The sequence below is a fragment of the Drosophila suzukii genome, chromosome Y, assembly GCF_043229965.1.
Source record: "Drosophila suzukii chromosome Y, CBGP_Dsuzu_IsoJpt1.0, whole genome shotgun sequence".
Classification (NCBI taxonomy): Eukaryota; Metazoa; Arthropoda; class Insecta; order Diptera; family Drosophilidae; genus Drosophila; species Drosophila suzukii.
Window position 1 is genome coordinate 1,505,696 of NC_092085.1, and position 24,571 is coordinate 1,530,266.

Below are 24,571 nucleotides of genomic sequence, written 5' to 3' on the forward strand. Positions count from 1 at the left end.
ACTTACCAAAGTAGAAGAACACTCGATCCAGTTAGTTGAAGGAGCTGTACCCGTCAAGGAGAGATTCTTTCCCGTGTCTCCGGCGAAACAACAACTGCTATTCGCAGAAGTCGATGAAATGCTACGGTTAGGAGTCATCGAGTTAAGTGAAACTCCCTGGAACAACCGAACGACGCTGGTACAGAAACCTGGAAAGAATAGGCTGTGCTTAGACGCAAGAAAACTGAACACACTTACAGTGAAGGATGCTTACCCGCTACAGAACATTGTGTCGATTTTAAGCCGGGTGGATGAGACGATTTTCATCAGCAGTATCGATTTGAAACATGCGTTCTGGCAAGTGGAACTCGATGAGAAAAGTCGTCCCTTGACCGCTTTCACAATACCTGGAAGGCCATTCGGATTATGTAATTCGGCTCAAAGGTTGTGTAGGGTAATGGACAAGGTAATCCCACAGCGTCTTCGCAGCCGCGTCTTTGTATACTTGGATGACTTGTTGATGATATCCAAGACTTTCGAAGAACACTGCATGTTGCTGAAAGAAGTGGCAGAGTGTTTGAATAAAGCAAATTTGACGATCGGGCTACACAAGTCAAAATTTTGTTTTAAATACTTGCGATATTTGGGATTCATAATCGGTGATGGGGCCTTGCGGACGGATCTGAAGAAAGTTGAGGCGATTATGAAGATAGAGGTGCCCAAAAATACGCGACAACTACGCAGCTTCTTAGGAACCGCAGGCTGGTATCGCAGATTCATCCAAAATTTCTCCGGTGTAAGTGCGCCGCTCACGGACTGCCTTAAAAATAAAACAAAATTTATGTGGACGGAGGAAGCAACTACGGCATTCGAAACGCTGAAGAAAGCACTTACCTGTGCGCCGGTATTAGCTCATCCAGACTTTGGAAAACACTTCTGGATACAGTGTGACGCCAGCCATGTAGGAATTGGGGCAGTATTATACCAGCAAGACGTAGAAGGATCGGACCGGCCAATAGCATTCTTTTCGGCGAAGCTGAGAGGAGCACAACTCAATTACAGCGTAACGGAAAAAGAGTGTCTCGCAGCAGTAAAAGCCGTAGAAAGATTCCGTCCCTATGTGGAGTTGATGCCGTTCACGATCGTTACCGACCATGCAAGCCTGCAATGGCTTATGACGCTCAAGGACTTGAACGGGAGGCTGGCGCGGTGGTCATTAGCGTTACAGGCATTCGACTTCAACATAGAGCATCGGAAAGGGAAAGACAACATCGTGGCCGACATGCTATCTCGGCCGAATGAAACCGCCGAAGTAGAGTTCTTCGAGTTTGAAACAACTGAGTTTGAGAGTCCTGAATACCTGGAAAGACTGCAGTTGGTTGAAAAGCAAGGAAGAGATAAATTTCCGGACTTACGTGTGGAAGAAGGACTTCTATTCAAAAAGACACACTTCAATAGAGAGGAAAGTGGGGAATTTGAATGGAAACTGTGGATTCCGGAAGCATTGACGACAACTCTAATCCAGCAAGCCCACGGCGGCGACATGGCGATGCATGGGGGTATGGCAAAGACCTTGGCGAGACTTCAGCAGATGTATTACTGGCCCAAAATGGTAGTTCAAGTCCGAGACTTTGTAGCAGCCTGCGAAAACTGCAAAGAGAACAAGCACACCACACAGATAAAGCGACCAGTGATGGGGAAGGAAGTACGGACAGATCGACCCATGCAAAAGATGTACCTGGATTTCTTAGGAAAATATCCGCGGTCTCGCCGAGGAAATACGATGCTATTTATCGCATTAGATCACTTGACCAAGTTTGTGTGGCTAAAAGCGATGCCGAAGGCCACATCGACAGGTGTAATCCGATACCTGCAAGAAGAAATATTCACCCAATTCGGAGTGCCGGAAACAATCCACACGGACAACGGAAGACAGTTTATATCCAAGGAATTCGAGAATATGCTACAAGAATATGGAATTACACACATGAAGACAGGGAGATACGCACCACAATCCAATGCTTCGGAGAGAGTGAACCAATCCGTATTAGCAGCAATCCGAGTAAACATCCAAGATGACCACACGCGATGGGATGAACACTTACCGGACATACAAGCGTCGCTGAGGTCATCCATACATAGCAGCACCGGAACTTCGCCGTGTTTTGCCATGTTCGGACAGCACATGTTCACGAACGGGAAAGATTACTCGCTGGCTCGCAAGTTGAATGCCCTGAATGAAGCTGAGATAGCCCAATTGCCCAGGTCGGAACGACAACAGCTATCCAGAGAAAAAATAAAGGAAAGGATACATCAGGCCTACGAGAAAGCAGCGAAGAGTTACAACTTAAAGGCCCGAGAGATTCGATACTCACCGGGGCAAGAAATATACAAGAGAAACTTTGTCCTAAGTGACTTCAGCAAGAATAGGAATTCCAAGTTTTGCAGAAAGTACACTAAATGTCGAGTCACAAAAGCGTTTGGAAACTCTTTGTACGCTTTAGAAAACTTGAGCGGCAATCCTTTGGGAGTTTTCCATGCAAAGGATCTGAAACAATAGTGCCCGGCTAGCAAATCACACTCACCAGGCATTAATCTCAGGGTTGTGGGCGGTGGCCTACGTTGGGCAGTACAACCAGCAGAACACGCACATCCTCCACTCCAGTTCCGAGACGAGCATCGAAACCGTAGTGTGCTTGTTATGTGCTAAACGACAAAAATATGCACAAATTGGAATTTAGCAAAGCTGTTTACCTTAAGACTGATAACGATAGGCGAAAAATCGATACAACACTATCGACGACTCGTGAGTTCATGGAACTGGTTCCTTAAACCGGATAACTCCCAAATGAACCAAGGTTGAAATTCGAAAAGTTGGAGTGGTTTTTGGGCGAAGAGAGGCTTGAAAATTTGAAACAAGCAAGGGTGTTTAAAGGGCAAATATAGTTGGTCGCAGACGGTTCTTTTGGAAAAAAATATATATAAGATTAGAAGTCAAGTTCCAGTGAGTGATAAAAAAAATCCTTGTTAATGTGAGTGTAGTTGAAATATAAATATTTATAGAATATTCCGTGAGGGAAAAGCCTGGAGCAGGAAAATATACTGACGTAAGGAGAGACGAAGACCAGCCACCAGGAGGAGATCTACATTTTCGACAAGAAAATTGGCCACTCATCCCCGGGTGGCCCCAGGTTTTTATTCGCCCCTTATATTTGCCACCCAGAATTAGCAAAAGGTTCACGAAAACTACAAGCGGCAAACAAATGTAAAGAGCCGAAAATTAATACAAAAAAAATTGAGACTGACGTTATTGATTATATAACCCGCCCAAATTAATTTATTCCTAATTATATCCATTTAAATTAATTATTTATTTAACCCATTCACTTACACCAATCCAAAACTATTGGAATATTGTTTATTGTTATTTATTTATTTATATATATATATATGAGTTCCCTGTAAAAGTGCGGTACCGTAGGTAGGATTATAAAATGTTAAAATTTAAGAGAAAATTGTGAATTATAACGTGAAAAGAAATGAAGTCGTGTGAGTAGAAATTCGTGTTGGGGGGTGAGATGAGTTAGGCGAAGTAGCATGATCCACCGAACAGGATTGGGAGATGTGTCCAAAGGGTGTTGAAGGATACGCTCATGGTTGGGAGGGACTCCAGGACCAGCTGTGTTGTCCAGTCCAGATGTTCGAGAAAAATCTGTCGTGAAATTGCCGTTGTCCGATTTTGAATTTCCGTTTTGTTTTTGTTGTGTCTGCTGCGTAGACAACATTGTTGGTTGTTCCCCTCCCTGAGATGACCGTTGACTAGCCGGCATCTACACTGCGCGAAAAGCAGGACACAACAATTTCATCTTTTAAATCTCCATTTAAAAAAGCAGTTTTTACATCCATATGATGTACTTTAAGGCTATACTGGTTTGAAAAAGACATTATAAGTCTGAAACTTGCAATTCTAGTCACAGGGGCAAATGTTTCGTCGTAATCGATTAAACATTCCTGTGTAAATCCTCGTGCTACAAGTCTGCCTTTATATTTTACTGGTCTACCAAACTCGTTCTGTTTTATTGTAAATATCCATTTACAATCGACTATGTTTTTGTTTTCAGGTCTTTCTACCAGTGACCATGTTTTGTTAATTTCATGAGAATTAAGCTCATCTTCAATAGCTGCTCTCCACTGTTCTTTATCACTCCTATTATTAATTTCATCAAAAGATATTGGAGAACTACCTGTTAAAGTTTGCGCATTCATAACACAATTTTTAATCATATCTCTATATGACATTTTGGGCTTTTCTTTTAGTCTATTGCTTTTTCGAATTTGAGTATTAGAGTCACTTGGTTCACCTTCAGATAAAACACCAGATATCTCTGGATCGGCATTTTCCACTTCATTCTCCACTTCATTTTCAATTTCACTAGGCTGCACATCTAATACTACAATATCAGTGTTTTTCTGAACCGTATCACTCTCAATAAGACCAGAGTCTTGAAAAGCAGGTTCAATATTTTCTTCAAGAATGGGAAAATCCATGTTGTTATCAACATCCACAGCTCTAGACATTATCCTGCTTGATTCATAAAACACTACATCTCTTGCAATAACAAATTTGTTATTCTCCACATCCCATACTTTATATCCATTTGGTTCATACCAGACAAGTATACCTTTCCATGACTTGTCATCAAATTTTCTTTTTCTCGTTTTATTGAGAACGTATACTGTCGAACCAAAAACTCTTAGGTACTTCAGGCACGGCTTTTTGCTGTGCCACATTTCAAAAGGTGTCTTTCTGCATTCATGTAATGCACTAGTTGGGCTTCTATTAATAAGGTAGGTGGCTGTTAGCACTGCTTCACCCCAGAAAGTTTTCTGAATCTTGCCCCCTATAACTAAAGCTCGAGCTTTTTCCGTTATAGATCTAATCATCCTTTCGGATACACCATTTTGATGTGGAGTATGTGGAACCGTCAAGTGGTAACTAATGCCTTTTTGAACACAGAACTCTTTCATTTCATTCGATAAATACTCCGTACCATTATCAATATAAAGGTTAACTATATTTAAATTAAACAAAGCATGCGTTTTAGCTACATAGTCTTGAAATACACTAAAAACTTCTGACTTATAACTCAACAGGTAAGTTACACAATAATGCGTATACTCATCAATAAAAACTACATAATAATTCTTATGATCAACAGTAGATGGGGTTATTGGACCACACACATCAGAATGTACAACAAATAATGGTCGACTTATGTGGTCCTTATTTTTAAATTTATTAAAACTTAATCTCGCCTGCTTTCCCTTGACACAAGCTTCACATAATTCATTTTCTGGTTTTATGTTATTCAGCAAATCTGTATCGTCAAACATATTTTTGGTTTTAATTTCTAAAAACTTTCCCTTACTCAAATGACCTAGCCTCTCATGCCACAAACTATAATTATTATTATACCCGTTACTCGTAGAGTAAAAGGGTATACTAGATTCGTCGGAAAGTATGTAACAGGCAGAAGGAAGCGTTTCCGACCCCATAAAGTATATATATTCTTGATCAGGATCACTACGTGTGGACGTAAAAAATTGCAATCTAATATCCGCGGCAAATAGAATTCTTTCAAACAAAGCTATTCAACCAAATATTTTGAAATACAGAATGTGCCTTAAAATTGTGTATGTTTAGCAAGCATACATAAATATAAATGTTTTTTGTCTACTTTATGTGTTGCTTTCTCATTCTTGGCGGTGGCTGAAACAAAAGCAGAGCCGAGAAATGAGAGCAAGGGAGAGAGAACAAAGTGCGCGGCTAACTTATTTTAAAGTTTGTTATCTGAGTAACGGGTATCTGATAGTCGAGGTACTCGACTATAGCGTTCTTCCTTGTTTTTATATTTAAAAGAAAAGAAAGTGTACTCATCCTTCAAAGCTACACCAGACGAATACTTATTTATTTAACAAGCACGGGATTATTGAAAATGCACCAAACATTTTCATAACTCAAGGAACGACCTTTTAAAACGAATAGTTACCAGTTCCACAAGAAAAGGAGAGTATTAATATAATTTTCAAAGTTAATAATTGGTACCGTGAGTATGGTACAGGGTTGTCAACGTTATCTGATACTATCGCAACAACATTTTCCAACACTGAGAAAGGTTAATCTCTAGGCGCACGTGTCAATGGAAACTATTTCACGTTTGACAAGCTCGAGTGAAAGTTTTCAACATGTCCAATACGCCGATCGAAGGATATTTGCTGCTCAGGGGACCAACCCATCTTACCAGTCGAATCTTCGTAGGAAACCTGCCGCCATGCAGCCGCAAGGAACTTGCTCAGCTATGTGCACGTTATGGAAAAGTTTTGGGTACAATGATAGAGGAGACGTTTGGTTTTGTTCAGTTCGAGAGCGAAAGACAGGCCAACATAGCTATTCTGGCTCTGCACCAGTCCCGATTCAAGGCCAAAACCCTGACTGTCCACAGCGCCACCTCTCAATCTATGGAGGAACACGGACATGACTCCAGACAGTTCGGGGAGGATGTGCTCGTCGCCGAGGCCGACTCTTCGGGGCAGGATCTGATTGCCGACTGCGAGATCATAGCCATGGATCTCCAAGGCTTCCGAGGTGCTATGCGCATCCGGGATCGCCTCATCGCCAAGGGACTGTGCACGGAAGTTCGCTCGCCGATCGCAATGGATGATAACGAACCGCTCTCCAGTCTGGAGGAGCTCGCAGCACTTGGCACCCAGTACGCCATTGTCTTGACGTCCGTGAATGAGAGCATGGGCTCGGCGTCAGTGCACTACTTGTATGAGGACCGTTCTGAGCATCCCGACTTGCCGCAGGATCAGGCCATCGAGATGGTTGAGTCGGACTTCAACCTCCGCCATGTCTTTAATTCAGCGGATGGTGTTCGTGACTGCGGTTGTTAACTTATAATAAAATTCTATTCAAAAACCTGTGATAATACTCCAGGAATCACGGTAAAGTTAACTTGTAAATATAAGAATACACACAATTTATTTATGTGTGTGTGTGATTTCCTGGAAGCGTCACACTATTTCGTCAGAATCCAGATTTCACGTCTTGTCACTTCAAAATTATGCGGAATAAGTGTGAGCTGAACCAGCTCATCGGAACCAAAACGATATTAGTGTTACCAGTAGTGAGCAGAATACTTTTGCTTATACGATATTCTTATCGATATGAAGTAATGTCATATTCCAACACACCTCCTCAAAAGTCTGATGCTCATGATTTATAAATTTAAAGTTTAATAAAAAATTTGAAATTTGAATTGGCAAGACAAGATATTTCTGGGAGTGCACATTGACCCAACATTTGTTGCTTGAATTGGGGAAACCCAGTAAAACCCAATTAGGTCAATCTTAAAATTAATACAAAGAAAAATGAATGTTCAAAATGACAAAATGATGTGATACAAAATTAACATACAAAACAATTAAAGGCAATTTCAGGAAGTAATCTTATAAATTTGAAAATTATAAAGTAATTAGGAATATCTTCTGTTTCCAAACTTAATAACTAGAAAATATAACAGATTTTAAATTCAATAACATGGTTTCAAAAAATTATTCTTTTAAATGATAAATTAAATTATGTCTTCAACTTTTATGTAAGTATATAAAAAAAATTGTCGTCTGCATCCATCAATCGCTTAAGTCAAGACGCTGTCTTAGTTGTGCGAAGCGTGGAGCTGGGAGTGGTTTTGATAATATATCCGCAAGTTGATGATCTGTAGAAATATACTCAAGTTTTATTAGTTTATTTTCAACTTGTTCACGTGAAAAATGATGTTTGATGTCTATATGTTTTGAACGTTTGTTTTAAACATCTTGAAAAGATATCCTGTTGTACTTCTCCTATCCAATTGACTTCCACCCCAATCTGAATCTACATATCCAACAAAGAAGTCGTCATTCTTCTCAGTTTTAGTGAATGTTAGCTTAAAATCAATAGTACCTTTCAGATTTTTAAGCATAGCCAAAGCTCTTTATTATTTTTCTGACTATACCGACTCAAAAGATTTACAGATATACTGAGATCTGGCCTTGTACATAGCATTACATACATAAGGCATCCAATCAAACTTTGACAAGGAGAATCGTCTCTTTCATCAGAGTCTAACAAATCAAAGTTAAGTTTACTTGGAAGTGGTGAATTTACAGAATTACATTGCTCCATTTTAAATTTTAATAAAATATGTTTAATATAAGCTGATTGGCCTAATTCCACTTTACTTTCTTTTGTGTCTACTTTAATACCAATAAAATACTTAATTTCCATTAAATCTGTCATTTGAAACTTGCTCATTAAATATGACTGAAATTTATTCATTGTTAAAATGTTTTCTGTACAAATATCCAAGTCATCTACGTATAACAAAACAAATATATTTTTTAAAATAGTCCCTTTATCCAAAATATATATACATCTATCTACAGGTGAATTTTTAAAACCAATATCTTTTAAAGCCTTTTCAAACACTTTAAACCAACATCTAGCCGCCTGCTTAAGACCATAAATTGCTTTATTCAATTTACAAACATGACTGCTATTACAAGACAGTCCTTGAGGAACTCTCATGTATATTTCCTCTTTTAAATCTCCATTTACTTTAAGGCTATTGTGAGGAGTTGAATAACTCCCCACAAATAGAAGCAGCAGCAGATGGCCGGCCGCTTACCAGATACGCGGCGAATTCGCGTAGCAACGGCGCGGCGGGGAGATCGAGAGAGTTTGGAGACCAACGAAGGAGAGCGAGAGAGTTTGGAGACCAATGAAGGAGAGCGAGAGAGATTGGAGACCAAGGATGGAGAGCGAGAGAGTTGGAGACCAATGAAGGAGAGCGAGAGAGATTGGAGACCAAGGATGGAGATCGAGAGAGAATGGAGACTTCGCGGGCAGAGCAAGAGTGCCGTATGCAGAAGGGGATAACGGAACTCCTCTGGACTTTGGACTCTCCCGTGAACTTTGGACCGGGAGAGGAAGTGCCACATCTCGGCAGTGGAGCGGCACACAGGTGTGCCACAAGCGGCACGGGAATCAGCGGAACGGCAGCAGTGGGCGGAACATCCATTGGAAGCGGTACATAAAGGACAAGTGGGTCATCCAGGAGGCACGGACTTTGGACCCAAAGTGGAGAGATCCAGCGGGCCGTGCGCAAAAGGGGAATAACGGTGCTTGGAGGCCCTATATAAGGCCGCAGAGCGCTGGCAGCTGGATCAGTCGATCACAAGGAGTCAAACCGTCAAGATCACTCAGATACCAAAGCGAACAATCAAACAACCAGATAACCTACAAGGGAGCAGCAGCAAGTCGAGTCGCCAGAGAAGCAGCGCCGTGGGAGCCTACAAGGAGCGAGATTGCTACGTCGAGACGTTCGGGATTGGGATACCAGGAATCTCCGAATTGAGACGCAGGTAGCTGAGATCCAGAGGGCATCACACGGCTAGGTCAAGGCGGTCGATTAACCCTGTCCACAAAGTCCTGGCGTTACGCCTGGAAAGAGTATAACAAGCCAGAAGGGAGAGCGGTCGATCAGTAAGGTCTCGAGTGGAATTGTCCAGGAGAGCCCTACGGATTCGACTTGCGAGGTCCCGGAGCGGCGTGCCCGAACCACGAATATAACAAGCCAGAAGGGAGAGCGGTCGATCGGTACGGTCTCGAGTGGAATTATCCAGGAGAGCCCTACGGATTCGACTTGCGAGGTCCCGGAGCGGCGTGCCCGAACCCCGAGTACCAAAAGCCACACGGAAACGTCCCGGACAAAAAGCAAAAGGGTGAGGCTAGGGTGGAACGTTCGTTTACACTAGGCGTGGAAGCGAAGTAAGGCGCGAGGCAGCTTCCTGGCGTTACCGCATTGACTGTCCGCGCGGGCTGAGCAGAAACCCCAGTGGGACCATCCGGGACAGAGCAAGGGACAGGCGGCGGTGTGTCGAAAGGAGCGATCCTGGAGAGCGCAGCTTCTGTTCACCCTAGTCTGAGAACGGTGACGCTTCCCTAAGCCCGTACGGCCGATACCCCTCGCGAGTCCGAGTCGTTACCAGCAGTCACCAAGTCACGCGTGAGAAGTGAACCGCGAGCGAGCATCTTCAGGGAGCTGCGAGGATCTTCAGGGAGCTGCGAGGATCTTCAGGGAGCGGCGAGGATCTTCAGGGAGCTGCGAGTATCTTCAGGGAGCTACAGGACTGGAGCACCGAGTCATCAAGGCGAGAGGTCGTAGAGTCATCCAGGACCGTCGGAAGCACCGAGGGTCACCAGCAACGAGTCAAAGCCAACCAAGCGACTAAGACACTTGTAATAATATACCCGCAATAAAACCCAATACGAACCCGTGAATTCTGTGCTTTCTCACTGAGCTACTGGGCGGTCACGTTAATATAAATTTGGTGGGACGAACACACAATATACTGAGCTAGCCGCACGAATCTCGTAGCGAGCAGACAATAAAAATCAGTTCGTTACATCTGGCGCCCAACGTGATTGTCCCAACAGTGAGAACAGCACAGTAAAAATGGGAAAGAAGTGGATTTACCGCCTCAAGAAGGAAGACTTCGCCCATGTCGCACAGAGGCTCAACGTCGCCCTGGAGGGCAGGCTAGACGACATGAGGAAGGCACTATCGGAATACTACTCCGAAACAGAGAACGATCCACAACTCGTCGACATCTGGGCCGAGCTAGAGGCGACATACTACGACAGAGCCGGCCCAAGCATTACGTTAACGAACGCTGAAGGGGACAACCTGGTGGCAAGCCTGAGCGTTGACAACATACTGAAAGAGGCCCACAGGAGAGAGTCAAGCCAAGAAAAGAAAGCAGCAGCGCTGATCCCGAGACCAAGCCAGTCGGACTATGCAAAGGTCGCTAAGCAGGTCCGCGAATGGTCGTTCAGGTTCGACGGGGCGGAAAAACCATTCGAGTTCTGGAGCAGGTAGAATGGTCCGCCAACACGTACGGTTTGGAGCTTGATATGATCCCTCGAGCGATGCCGGAGTTGCTAAAAGGAAGGGCCTTGAAATGGTTCATCGCCAACAATAAGCAATGGAGAACATGGGCAGAATTCATTGAAAGCTTCCACACATATTTCCTGCCAAGAGACTTCTTCACCAGGCTGGCGGACCAGGTCCGGCAAAGGAAGCAAGGCTTCAGCGAGTCGTTCAAGGACTACATGATCGACATGCAGACGATGGTGAGGCCACTTAACTATTCTACGAAAGAGACGTTAAGGGTCATTAAAGAGAACTGCACCCCCAGTCTAAGGATCTTCCTAAGGGCATACAAAGTGTCGGACCTGGACACGCTGATGATATTAGCAGACGAGTATGAAGAACTGGAAAAGGAGCGGGAAGCGTTCGCGCAAGAAAACAAATTCTCGAAGAACAAGTCGTCATCGCCAGCGCAGGTAACATGCAGAAGATGCGAAGAGACAGGAATCCAGGAGACGCGGGGAAACGACCAATGGTCGCCACCTAACCGAGTACCACGGCAGCAGGCAACAGGAGCACCACGCGGAGGCCAACGGACACCACCACAACAGCAACAGATGCAACCAGCAAACAATGTTTGGAGGCCACCAAGTACAACACAAAGGCCTCGTGAAACGACACACATCACAGACCCCCAGGAGGCCTGCCGAAAGTGCGGGGGTCATGGACACTGGGCGCGGGGATGTCGGCACCAACGCCTGTTGTTCTGCTGGGTGTGCGGGAGAGTAGGCGTCAGGAGCGTTGAATGCTGCCAGCAGGCGGGAAATGCCCAGCGATCTCAGCCGCAGAGAGGCGAGTGGGGGTCGCAAGATGCTACCTCTCCAAACTAACGGGAAAGCTGATCGAGGAGGCGCAGCAGTTGTCCGCAGCGGTGACGATTGGTGGGGGCACATTTAAGGCCACAATCGACACCGGGGCAACAGCAAGCTTTATAAGCAAAGAGCTGGCGGACGACCTGGCTGCCCTCGGAAAGATTACGAGGATACGACGGCAAGTTAGGTTGGCAGACGGAAGATGTGGCGGAATCGATGAGCACCTGGAGGTGGAAATTGCGTTCGGGAACAAGCGACTGAGCATGAGCCTGCTGATACTACCAGGAGTAGTGGATTCATTGGTGTTGGGATGGAACTTTCTAACACAAGTCGGTACCGAAATTAAGTGCGCTGGACACGAAGTGATAATACCGGCCAGGAATCGTCACAAGGGATGGCTCGAGGAAAAGTTGTCGGTGGCAGTCGTACAACGGGCAAGCGAAGATGACGACACCACGAAATTCCTGGAGGCAGAGCTATCGACTTTCAGCAGCATGAAGGGAACATCAAACATGGCAGAGCATCAGATCACGATGAAAGACGACAAACCAATAAAGCAGCGATACTATCCCAAGAATCCGAAAGTTCAAGGGGAGATCAATGCGAAGGTGGACGAGCTTCTCCAAATGGGATACATAGAACACTCAACAAGCCCATACAGTTCTCCCATCGTGATGGTTAAAAAAAAGACGGGCAAATGGAGACTGTGCGTCTACTTTAGGCAAATAAACGCTAAATCTGTAAAGGATGCCTACCCGATGCCCCGAATAAATTATATTCTCGACCAATTGAGGGAAGCACGGTACATCAGCAGCTTGGACCTAAAGGATGGGTACTGGCAAATCCCACTGAAAGCGGACAGCAGGCAGTATACGGCATTTACAGTGCCGGGGAAAGGTTTATTCCAATGGAAAGTAATGCCATTCGGACTTCATTCGGCGTCTGCGACTTTTCAACGGGTGCTGGACCGGGTGATCGGCCCAGAAATGTCGCCGCACGCATTTGCTTACCAGGACGACATCATAGTGATCGGGCGCTCGCTGGAAGAACATAAGGCCAACCTAAAGGAAGTTTTCCGACGACTAAAGGAGGCAAATCTGAGATTAAACCCAAGAAAGAGCTGTTATATCTCGGTCATCGAGTGACTAGCGAAGGAATAGGCACGGATCCGGAAAAGGTAGCAGCCATTGCCGAACTAGAACCACCATCGACAGTAAGAGAGCTCCGACAGTACCTGGGCGTAGCATCATGGTACCGCCGGTTTGTACCTGACTTCGCAAAAATAGTCAAACCTCTGAACGATCTGCTACGCAAGGGCAATAAATGGGTGTGGACACAGGAACATCAGACGGCGTTCGAAGAGGTGAAGGCAAGACTCGTCGCAGACCCCGTACTGGCATGCCCGGACTTCGACAAACCATTCATCTTGCAAACTGACGCAAGCGACTACGGCATCGGGGCAATCTTGACCCAGGAAACTGAACGAGGCGAAAAGGTAATCTCGTACTCAAGCCGAACGCTCAACGGCGCTGAGAAGAATTACTCAACAACCGAGAAGGAGTGCTTGGCAATCGTCTGGGCAATCCGAAAGCTCAAGCCGTATCTGGAAGGTTACCACTTTAAAGTAGTAACCGACCACATGGCACTGAAGTGGCTCAACAGCATAGAGAGCCCTTCAGGGAGGATCGCCAGATGGGCCCTGGAGTTGCAGCAGTACGACTTCGAAATAGCGTACAGGAAAGGGCAACTCAACGTGGTGGCAGACGCTTTGTCAAGGCAGCCACTGCCGGAAATGCTTCGAGGGATCAAGGAGACGTCGGCGGCGGAAGCTTCTGCAGCATGCAGCTGGATTCTGGAAATGCGCGAAAAGATAAGGACCCAGCCGCAAAAGTATCCAGACTACGTGATGGAGGGTAACACCCTGTACAGGAATATACCTCATAGAGCGGGCAGCGAAGATGTTGCAACATGGAAGATGTGCGTCCCGAAAGCGCTGCGGGAAACGGTGCTGAAGGAGAACCACGACTCACCGGCGGCTGGCCATGTAGGAAGCCGAAAGACAATAGCACGTCTGGCAGCCCGGTACTACTGGCCAGGAATGCACAGAGACGCCCGAGCCCACGTGCGAGTATGCGAGACATGCATGAGGTTCAAGCCGAATCAGATGCAAATGGCTGGGAAAATGCTTACGCAGGTGCCAGAGGAACCATGGGCTACGGTATGTGCGGACTTCGTCGGACCCCTGCCGCGTTCGAAACACGGCAACCAAATGCTGCTGGTATTGATAGACAGGTTCTCCAAGTGGACTGAGTTGGTGCCGCTGCGAAGCGCGACGGCCGAATCCCTAAAGAAAGCTTTCAAAGAACGCATAATCGCGAGGTATGGGGTCCCCAAAATAGTCATAACGGACAACGGAGTCCAGTTTACCAGCAAAACCTTCAAGAGTTTCCTGGCCGAAATGGGAGCCAGGCAACAGTTCACAGCTCCATACACCCCACAGGAGAACCCGACTGAGAGAGCCAATAGGACGGTGAAAACAATGATTGCGCAGTTCGCAGGGCAGAACCAAAGAGACTGGGACGAAAAATGGCCAGAAATCATGCTGGCAGTAAACACGAGCGTTTCAGAATCCACAGGTTACACACCGTCGTTCATTACCCAAGGCAGAGAACCAAGACTACCGAGCGCCCTATACGACAGAGAAACCGTAGGGACCGGACGACCGACAGAGACCCCGGAAGAAAATGCTAACAAACTCAGGGAAATCTTCGAGATTGTAAGGCGGAACCTGGAGAAAGCATCCCAGGACCAGGCTAGGCATTATAACCTAAGGAGGAGGCAATGGACGCCAAAGGTGGGTGACGTCGTGTGGGCCAAGGAACACCATTTATCAAAAGCGGCCGAGGGGTTCGCAGCAAAATTGGCCCCAAGATACGACGGACCTTACCAAGTCATAGGTATTGCGTCACCAGTAATCTGCAAAATAAGACACATAAACACAAAGAAAGAGCGGACCATCCACGTAAGCGAGCTGAAACAGCAACAAACGGAAAACACAGGCGAGCGGCTACAGCAAGCAGACACAACAGATGCAAAACAACATTAAAAGTCCAAGGATACCCACAAGGATGACCAAAGGACACTACGAAAGGATCCCAAGGATACCTCCAAGGATGCCCAAAGGATACTACGAAGGGTGTCCAAGGATACCTCCAAGGATGACCAAAGGACACTACGAAAGGATCCCAAGGATACCTCCAAGGATGCGAAAGGATAATACGAAGGGTGTCCAAGAATACCTCCAAGGATGCCCAAAGGATACTACGAAGGGTGCCCAAGGATACCTCCAAGGATGACCAAAGGACACTACGAAAGGATCCCAAGGATACCTCCAAGGATGCCCAAAGGATACTACGAAAGGAGTCCAAGGATACCCCCAAGGATGCCCAAAGGATACTACGAAGGGTGTCCAAGGATACCTCCAAGGATGACCAAAGGACACTACGAAAGGATACGTCCAAGGATTCCCAAAGGGTACTACGGAAAGAGTCCAAGGATACCTGCAAGGATTCCCAAAGGATACTACGAACAAATTCCAAGGATACCTCCAAGGATACTACAGGTCATCTACAAAGGCGCAATGAAACACATAAAGGACATCAGGAGAACGTTAAGAACACAAAGGGAGCGAACCAGAGCGTCTAAGGTCTCGATTGGGACTGATCGGAGGAAAAAAAAAAACACGCATCAAAAGTCTGCCGAAGGAAGAGGGAAGACGGTACAGAGCAGAGAGCTGTACCGTAGATCTGGGTAGTAAGAAGGAGAGGCCGATGGAAATAGCGGGATTGAGCAAAGAGGAAGGCTCGGAACCGAGGTGTCGTTAAAGGGAGCCCAGTGCATGAGCACACGAGTGACAAGAAGCCAAACGCGCAGGATGATGGCTGCCCACCAGCCGTCCGGAGGATCTAGCCCGGGGCAAGGATGGTCGGCAGCCCGGCCTACCCGAACCTCGCGGCGGATCTCCGGGCGGGGCGTCCCCGATCCGGTAATCAGCTCCGACAGCGACGTCGAGTTGGTGGAGGACCCACGGGTGGAGCAAAGGCGATGGCGGCTTCGCAAAGCGGTCAACAGGGCCGACGGCCGCATCCCGACTGGCGCGGCGGAGGTAGAGTGGGCCAGCGAAGAGCCGCCCCAGGACCAGCTGGCTCTCAGTAGCCATGCCGAGGCTGTGGTAGCGGCCACATGGGAATTTCGGCGCAAGTGCGAGGCGCGAAGGCGAGACGAGGAGCGGCGGTTGAAGGAGATGGAGGAGACGCCGGAGTGGCAGGCCCAACTACGGATGGCCGAGGAGGAGGAGGCGCAGCTGTGGGAAAACCCGGGGTACCCACCTACGCCGAGGTATGCGCCCGAACCCTGCACCACGCCGCAAGAAGTGGCAGACGATTGGGCGTCCTCGCCTCCGCGGTGGCTGCCCGAAATCCCGCCCACACCGCGGTACGAGGGGTCACCACGGTGGACGCCAGCGCGACCGCCCACGCCGAGGCACGAGCAGCAGCCACCGCAGCAGCAGCCACCACCGCAGCAGCCACCACCGCAGCAGCAGCCACCACCGCAGCAGCCACCACCGCAGCAGCAGCCACCGCACCAGCAGCCACCGCAGCAGCAGCAGCCACCGCAGCAGCAGCCACCACCGCAGCAGCAGCCACCGCAGCAGCAGCCATCGCAGCAGCAGCCACCACCGCAGCAGCAGCCACCGCAGCAGCAGCCACCGCAGCAGCAGCAGCCACCGCAGCAGCAGCCACCACCGCAGCAGCAGCCACCACAGCAGCAGCAGCCACCACAGCAGCAGCCACCACCGCAGCGGCAGCCACCACCGCAGCAGCAACACATCCGGACAGATATCCCGGCGGCCCACGTGAGCCACAGCACCCGGACGTTCGTGGCCGAAGGGGTAAGGTGGCGACAGCAGACGGTCGTCTGGACCTGGCCGGAGGGACCCGCGGAGGAGACGGCAGCGGCGGAAGAACCCCGGATCTGGGAAGAATGTGGTCCCCGGGTGAGCCCGCTGGACCCCAGGACCCGTGGCAGACCGGAGCAGTGGGCACCACCGACGCCGAGCACCGGACCAGCAACGCCAAGGACAGGGCCATCGACGCCAACGCCTACCGGGAGCGCAGGAACCGCGGAGCATCTGGAGCGAGGACCCTGGGTGTGGCCTGAGCCCGTGGGAAACGGCCGTCCTCCGCTCAAGCGGCAGCACTCGGCGCCCGAAGTGTCCGAGGTGGTGGCCCGGCCGAAGTTGTCGCGGACGGTGTCGGCGCCGGAAGGACAGCGATGGCGAGAAATCGCGGAGACGGAGTGGCCCGAAAGGATCGCGGAGACACCGGTGGTGCAAGAGGCTCGCATCCTGGGCGGCAGGCGCAGCGTGCGCGTGTGGAGAGAGAGGCGCGCGTTCCGCGTCCGGTTAGGGCTGGCGGGCATGAGAGTGTTCGAGGAGCAAAAATAAAAGTTAAATAAACCGAAAAACAGAGTTTAAAAGAAAAAAAAAAGGAAAAAAAACCGACATAGAACGGGAAACGCGGCTGAAACAGGGGCCAGAAGTAAGGGGCATACATGGCAGCTTCAGCGTCCTGAAATCAATATTGGGTTAATACAGGAAGCAGCCAAGCGACACCAAAATACTTACCTGCAGCGAAGCAAATGCGAAGTCCTCTCCGCACCAGCGTTCGAGTGTTGCCAGCGTAAAGCCAGGCTCAGCCGGCTGAGGACGATTGAAGGGCGAGAGAGAGAGACGAGAGGCGAGAGAGGTCGTGTGGAGAGAGAAAGGATGAAATAGAAAGGAGTGAGGAAATGCGAAAACTTACCTAGAAAGTTGCAAAATCACTATGAGCCAGGGAAGGGGGCGCCTCGATAGGCGATCGATTGGCACTGGACGATAGTGCGATCGATGGGCACACGACAATGGAAATATCGGCCAAGGTGGAAATATCGCAAACGAGCAGGTGGCAACGCCGCACCGTCGGTATCGATATGCGAATAAATATCGATCACGCACGAACGGTGTGACCAGGCAGAGGAAACATGGAAAGGCGTGAGACGCAGCAATGAGCAGCGAGCTGGGGATCGATAGCCTAGGCGTATCGATGTCCCAGTGGGAACACAGGAAATATCGGCGCGGGAGATTTAAAGTTGCTACGAGGAGGATGACCCCCGCTGTAGAAACTCAAGGGAGTTAAGAGCGTCGAGGGAGCATCGAGGGAGCAACGAGGGAGCGCCGCGGGAATCACAAGGACTCAAAGGCTAGGATAAGCAAGGAAACGCCGGAGAGTAGGAACCAGTCTTAAATGTTTCCCGAAGTAAGGGGGGAATGTGAGGAGTTGAATAACTCCCCACAAATAGAAGCAGCAGCAGATGGCCGGCCGCTTACCAGATACGCGGCGAATTCGCGTAGTAACGGCGCGGCGGGGAGATCGAGAGAGTTTGGAGACCAACGAAGGAGAGCGAGAGAGTTTGGAGACCAATGAAGGAGAGCGAGAGAGATTGGAGACCAAGGATGGAGAGCGAGAGAGTTGGAGACCAATGAAGGAGAGCGAGAGAGATTGGAGACCAAGGATGGAGATCGAGAGAGAATGGAGACTTCGCGGGCAGAGCAAGAGTGCCGCATGCAGAAGGGGATAACGGAACTCCTCTGGACTTTGGACTCTCCCGTGAACTTTGGACCGGGAGAGGAAGTGCCACATCTCGGCAGTGGAGCGGCACACAGGTGTGCCATAAGCGGCACGGGAATCAGCGGAACGGCAGCAGTGGGCGGAACATCCATTGGAAGCGGTACATAAAGGACAAGTGGGTCATCCAGGAGGCACGGACTTTGGACCCAAAGTGGAGAGATCCAGCGGGCCGTGCGCAAAAGGGGAATAACGGTGCTTGGAGGCCCTATATAAGGCCGCAGAGCGCTGGCAGCTGGATCAGTCGATCACAAGGAGTCAAACCGTCAAGATCACTCAGATACCAAAGTGAACAATCAAACAACCAGATAACCTACAAGGGAGCAGCAGCAAGTCGAGTCGCCAGAGAAGCAGCGCCGTGGGAGCCTACAAGGAGCGAGATTGCTACGTCGAGACGTTCGGGATTGGGATACCAGGAATCTCCGAATTGAGACGCAGGTAGCTGAGATCCAGAGGGCAGCACACGGCTAGGTCAAGGCGGTCGATTAACCCTGTCCACAAAGTCCTGGCGTTACGCCTGGAAAGAGTATAACAAGCCAGAAGGGAGAGCGGTCGATCAGTAAGGTCTCGAGTGGAATTGTCCAGGAGAGCCCTACGGATTCGACTTGCGAGGTCCCGGAGCGGCGTGCCCGAACCACGAATATAACAAGCCAGAAGGGAGAGCGGTCGATCGGTACGGTCTCGAGTGGAATTATCCAGGAGAGCCCTACGGATTCGACTTGCGAGGTCCCGGAGCGGCGTGCCCGAACCCCGAGTACCAAAAGCCACACGGAAACGTCCCGGACAAAAAGCAAAAGGGTGAGGCTAGGGTGGAACGTTCGTTTACACTAGGCGTGGAAGCGAAGTAAGGCGCGAGGCAGCTTCCTGGCGTTACCGCATTGACTGTCCGCGCGGGCTGAGCAGAAACCCCAGTGGGACCATCCGGGACAGAGCAAGGGACAGGCGGCGGTGTGTCGAAAGGAGCGATCCTGGAGAGCGCAGCTTCTGTTCACCCTAGTCTGAGAACGGTGACGCTTCCCTAAGCCCGTACGGCCGATACCCCTCGCGAGTCCGAGTCGTTACCAGCAGTCACCAAGTCACGCGTGAGAAGTGAACCGCGAGCGAGCATCTTCAGGGAGCTGCGAGGATCTTCAGGGAGCTGCGAGGATCTTCAGGGAGCGGCGAGGATCTTCAGGGAGCTGCGAGTATCTTCAGGGAGCTACAGGACTGGAGCACCGAGTCATCAAGGCGAGAGGTCGTAGAGTCATCCAGGACCGTCGGAAGCACCGAAGGTCACAAGCAACGAGTCAAAGCCAACCAAGCGACTAAGACACTTGTAATAATATACCCGCAATAAAACCCAATACGAACCCGAGAATTCTGTGCTTTCTCCCTGAGCTACTGGGCGGTCACGTTAATATAAATTTGGTGGGACGAACACACAATATACTGAGCTAGCCGCACGAATCTCGTAGCGAGCAGACAATAAAAATCAGTTCGTTACACTATACTGGTTTGAAAAAGACATTATAAGTCTGAAACTTGCAATTCTAGTCACAGGGGCAAATGTTTCGTCGTAATCGATTAAACATTCCTGTGTAAATCCTCGTGCTACAAGTCTGGCTTTATATTTTACCAAATGGTCTACCAAACTCGTTCTGTTTTATTGTAAATATCCCTTTACAATCGACTATGTTTTTGTTTTCAGGTCTTTCTACCAGTGACCATGTTGTGTTAATTTCATGAGAATTAAGCTCAACTTCAATAGCTGCTCTCCACTGTTCTTTATCACTCCTATTATTAATTTCATCAAAAGATAATGGAGCACTACCTGTTAAAGTTTGCGCATTCATAACACAATTTTTAATCATATCTCTATATGACATTTTGGGCTTTTCTTTTAGTCTATTGCTTTTTCGAATTTGAGTATTAGAGTCACTTGGTTCACCTTCAGATAAAACACCAGATATCTCTGGATCGGCATTTTCCACTTCATTCTCCACTTCATTTTCAATTTCACTAGGCTGCACATCTAATACTACCATATCAGTGTTTTTCTGAACCGTATCACTCTCAATAAGACCAGAGTCTTGAAAAGCAGGTTCAATATTTTCTTCAAGAATGGGAAAATCCATGTTGTTATCAACATCCACAGCTCTAGACATTATCCTGCTTGATTCATAAAACACTACATCTCTTGCAATAACAAATTTGTTATTCTCCACATCCCATACTTTATATCCATTTGGTTCATACCAGACAAGTATACCTTTCCATGACTTGTCATCAAATTTTCTTTTTCTCGTTTTATTGAGAACGTATACTGTCGAACCAAAAACTCTTAGGTACTTCAGGCACGGCTTTTTGCTGTGCCACATTTCAAAAGGTGTCTTTCTGCATTCATGTAATGCACTAGTTGGGCTTCTATTAATAAGGTAGGTGGCTGTTAGCACTGCTTCACCCCAGAAAGTTTTCTGAATCTTGCCCCCTATAACTAAAGCTCGAGCTTTTTCCGTTATAGATCTAATCATCCTTTCGGATACACCATTTTGATGTGGAGTATGTGGAACCGTCAAGTGGTAACTAATGCCTTTTTGAACACAGAACTCTTTCATTTCATTCGATAAATACTCCGTACCATTATCAATATAAAGGTTAACTATATTTAAATTAAACAAAGCATGCGTTTTAGCTACATAGTCTTGAAATACACTAAAAACTTCTGACTTATAACTCAACAGGTAAGTTACACAATAATGCGTATACTCATCAATAAAAACTACATAATAATTCTTATGATCAACAGTAGATGGGGTTATTGGACCACACACATCAGAATGTACAACAAATAATGGTCGACTTATGTGGTCCTTATTTTTAAATTTATTAAAACTTAATCTCGCCTGCTTTCCCTTGACACAAGCTTCACATAATTCATTTTCTGGTTTTATGTTATTCAGCAAATCTGTATCGTCAAACATATTTTTGGTTTTAATTTCTAAAAACTTTCCCTTACTCAAATGACCTAGCCTCTCATGCCACAAACTATAATTATTATTATACCCGTTACTCGTAGAGTAAAAGGGTATACTAGATTCGTCGGAAAGTATGTAACAGGCAGAAGGAAGCGTTTCCGACCCCATAAAGTATATATATTCTTGATCAGGATCACTAGCCGAGTCGATCTAGCCATGTCCGTCTGTCCGTCTGTCCGGATGAACGCTGAGATCTCGGAAACTATGAGAGCTAGGCTATTGAGATTTGGCGTACAGATTCCTGAGCTTCTTACGCAGCGCAAGTTTGTTTCAGTAGACTGCCACGCCCACTCTAACGCCCACAAACCGCCCTAAAATGTAACTCCTACAGTTTTGATGCTAGATAGAAAATTTTAACTGAAATGTATTAGTCTTGTCAATACCTATCGATAGACCAAAAAAAAATTTTGCTACGCCCACTCTAACGCCCACAACCCTCCAAAGAAAAAAGCTATGACGTCAGAGCCAGACAATGCGAAATGTTTTTACGCGTGTATGTAGTTGCCGGACGAACTTAGCGGCAAAGAAAAAAGCCCTGCCGGCGCTCAGAGAGAGCAAAGTGCGCGGCTAACTTATTCTATTGAATAATGAACCCTTTCTCCATTTATCCCATTGACGGGCAAAAACCTTTAAAGATCTGTACATCTTTATTTATCTCTTTCAAAGAATATGAATTAGCTTAATATATACCTATAGATTGTCCCAAAAAAACTTTTCCGTTTTCAGTCCAATGCTCTCAAACCAAAGAAGTTAGGACAAGCCTTGACACTAGAGCCAGAAAACGACATACATACATACATATGTATTTATGCATGTGTGTGGACGTAAAAAATTGCAATCTAATATCCGCGGCAAATAGAATTCTTTCAAACAAAGCTATTCAACCAAATATTTTGAAATACAGAATGTGCCTTAAAATTGTGTATGTTTAGCAAGCATACATAAGTATAAATGTTTTTTGTCTACTTTATGTGTTGCTTTCTCATTCTTGGCGGTGGCTGACACAAAAGCAGAGCCGAGAAATGAGAGCAAGGGAGAGAGAACAAAGTGCGCGGCTAACTTATTTTAAAGTTTGTTATCTGAGTAACGGGTATCTGATAGTCGAGGTACTCGACTATAGCGTTCTTGCTTGTTTTTATATTTAAAAGAAAAGAAAGTGTACTCATCCTTCAATGCTACACCAGACGAATACTTATTTATTTAACAAGCACGGGATTATTGAAAATGCACCAAACATTTTCATAACTCAAGGAACGACCTTTTAAAACGAATAGTTACCAGTTCCACAAGAAAAGGAGAGTATTAATATAATTTTCAGTTAATAATTGGTACCGTGAGTATGGTACAGGGTTGTCAACGTTATCTGATACTATCGCAACAACATTTTCCAACACTGAGAAAGGTTAATCTCTAGTCGCACGTGTCAATGGAAACTATTTCACGTTTGACAAGCTCGAGTGAAAGTTTTCAACATGTCCAATACGCCGATCGAAGGATATTTGCTGCTCAGGGGACCAACCCATCTTACCAGTTTAATCTTCGTAGGAAACCTGCCGCCATGCAGCCGCAAGGAACTTGCTCAGCTATGTGCACGTTATGGAAAAGTTTTGGGTACAATGATAGAGGAGACGTTTGGTTTTGTTCAGTTCGAGAGCGAAAGACAGGCCAACATAGCTATTCTGGCTCTGCACCAGTCGCGATTCAAGGCCAAAACCCTGACTGTCCACAGCGCCACCTTTCAATCTATGGAGGAACACGTACATGACTCCAGACAGTTCGGGGAGGATGTGCTCGTCGCCGAGGCCGACTCTTCGGGGCAGGATCTGATTGCCGACTGCGAGATCATAGCCATGGATCTCCAAGGCTTCCGAGGTGCTATGCGCATCCGGGATCGCCTCATCGCCAAGGGACTGTGCACGGAAGTTCGCTCGCCGATCGCAATGGATGATAACGAACCGCTCTCCAGTCTGGAGGAGCTCGCAGCACTTGGCCCCCAGTACGCCATTGTCTTGACGTCCGTGAATGAGAGCATGGGCTCGGCGTCAGTGCACTACTTGTATGAGGACCGTTCTGAGCATCCCGACTTGCCGCAGGATCAGGCCATCGAGATGGTTGTGTCGGACTTCAACCGCCGCCATGTCTTTAATTCAGCGGATGGTGTTCGTGACTGAGTTTGTTAACTTATAATAAAATTCTATTCAAAAACCTGTGATAATGCTCCAGGAATCACGGTAAAGTTAATTTGTAAATATAAGAATACACACAATTTATTTATGTGTGTGTGTGATTTCCTGGAAGCGTCACACTATTTCGTCAGAATCCAGATTTCACGTCTTGTCACTTCAAAATTATGCGGAATAAGTGAGAGCTGAACCAGCTCATCGGAACCAAAACGATATTAGTGTTACCAGTAGTGAGCAGAATACTTTTACTTATACGATATTCTTATCGATGTGAAGTAATGTCATATTCCAACACACCCCCTCAAAAGTCTGATGCTCATGATTTATAAATTTAAAGTTTAATAAAAAATTTGAAATTTGAATTGGCAAGACAAGATATTTCTGGGAGTGCACATTGACCCAACATTTGTTGCTTGAATTGGGGAAACCCAGTAAAACCCAATTAGGTCAATCTTAAAATTAATACAAAGAAAAATGAATATTCAAAATGACAAAATGATGTGATGCAAAATTAACATACAAAACAATTAAAGGCAATTTCAGGAAGTAATCTTATAAATTTGAAAATTATAAAGTAATTAGGAATATCTTCTGTTTCCAAACTTAACAACTAGAAAATATAACAGATTTTAAATTCAATAACATAGTTTCAAAAAATTATTCTTTTAAATGATAAATTAAATTATGTCTTCAACTTTTATGTAAGTATATAAAAAAGAATTGTCGTCTGCATCCATCAATCGGTTAAGCCAAGACGCTGTCTTAGTTGTGCGAAGCGTGGAGCTGGGAGTGGTTTTGTTAATATATCCGCCAGTTGATGATGTG

The 24,571-nt window shown here is 46.8% G+C and overlaps 2 protein-coding genes across 5 annotated transcripts; one reads left to right on the forward strand and one right to left on the reverse strand.

The window, feature by feature from the left end:
• Positions 1 to 173: 173 nt before the first annotated feature.
• On the reverse strand, positions 174 to 2,708 carry LOC139353638 (uncharacterized). Of its 4 annotated transcripts, none has more exons than XR_011604857.1 (7): positions 2,565 to 2,708; positions 1,989 to 2,260; positions 1,718 to 1,849; positions 1,395 to 1,629; positions 874 to 1,339; positions 254 to 799; positions 174 to 188 (listed from the first exon to the last, which is right to left on the reverse strand). XR_011604857.1 is itself a non-coding variant. In XM_070997980.1 (3 exons), exons 1-3 carry the CDS (start codon positions 999 to 1,001, stop codon positions 418 to 420), a joined length of 432 nt encoding a protein of 143 aa, XP_070854081.1. In that variant the 5' UTR covers positions 1,002 to 1,337; the 3' UTR covers positions 403 to 417. The 4 variants fall into 4 exon arrangements, 1 of the variants encoding a protein (XP_070854081.1); XR_011604858.1 differs by lacking the exon at positions 2,565 to 2,708 and adding an exon at positions 2,355 to 2,461; XR_011604859.1 differs by lacking the exon at positions 1,718 to 1,849.
• A 20,471-nt stretch (positions 2,709 to 23,179) lies between these two features.
• Positions 23,180 to 23,734, forward strand: LOC139353601 (uncharacterized). The gene has a single exon (XM_070997955.1). It carries the CDS (start codon positions 23,180 to 23,182, stop codon positions 23,732 to 23,734), a length of 555 nt encoding a protein of 184 aa, XP_070854056.1.
• Positions 23,735 to 24,571: the final 837 nt, after the last annotated feature.

Bases quoted from the DNA above. Each gene is read 5' to 3' on its own strand.
- LOC139353638 (XM_070997980.1), bottom strand. From the start codon at position 1,001: ATGCTATTGGCCGGTCCGATCCTTCTACGTCTTGCTGGTATAATACTG. The intron at 800-873 runs GTAAGTGCTTTC...TTTATTTTTAAG, and splicing joins GAGCTAATACCGGCGCACAG to GCAGTCCGTGAGCGGCGCAC. The intron at 536-613 runs GTATTTAAAACA...CACTTCTTTCAG, and splicing joins ATGAATCCCAAATATCGCAA to CAACATGCAGTGTTCTTCGA.
- LOC139353601 (XM_070997955.1), top strand. From the start codon at position 23,180: ATGATAGAGGAGACGTTTGGTTTTGTTCAGTTCGAGAGCGAAAGACAG.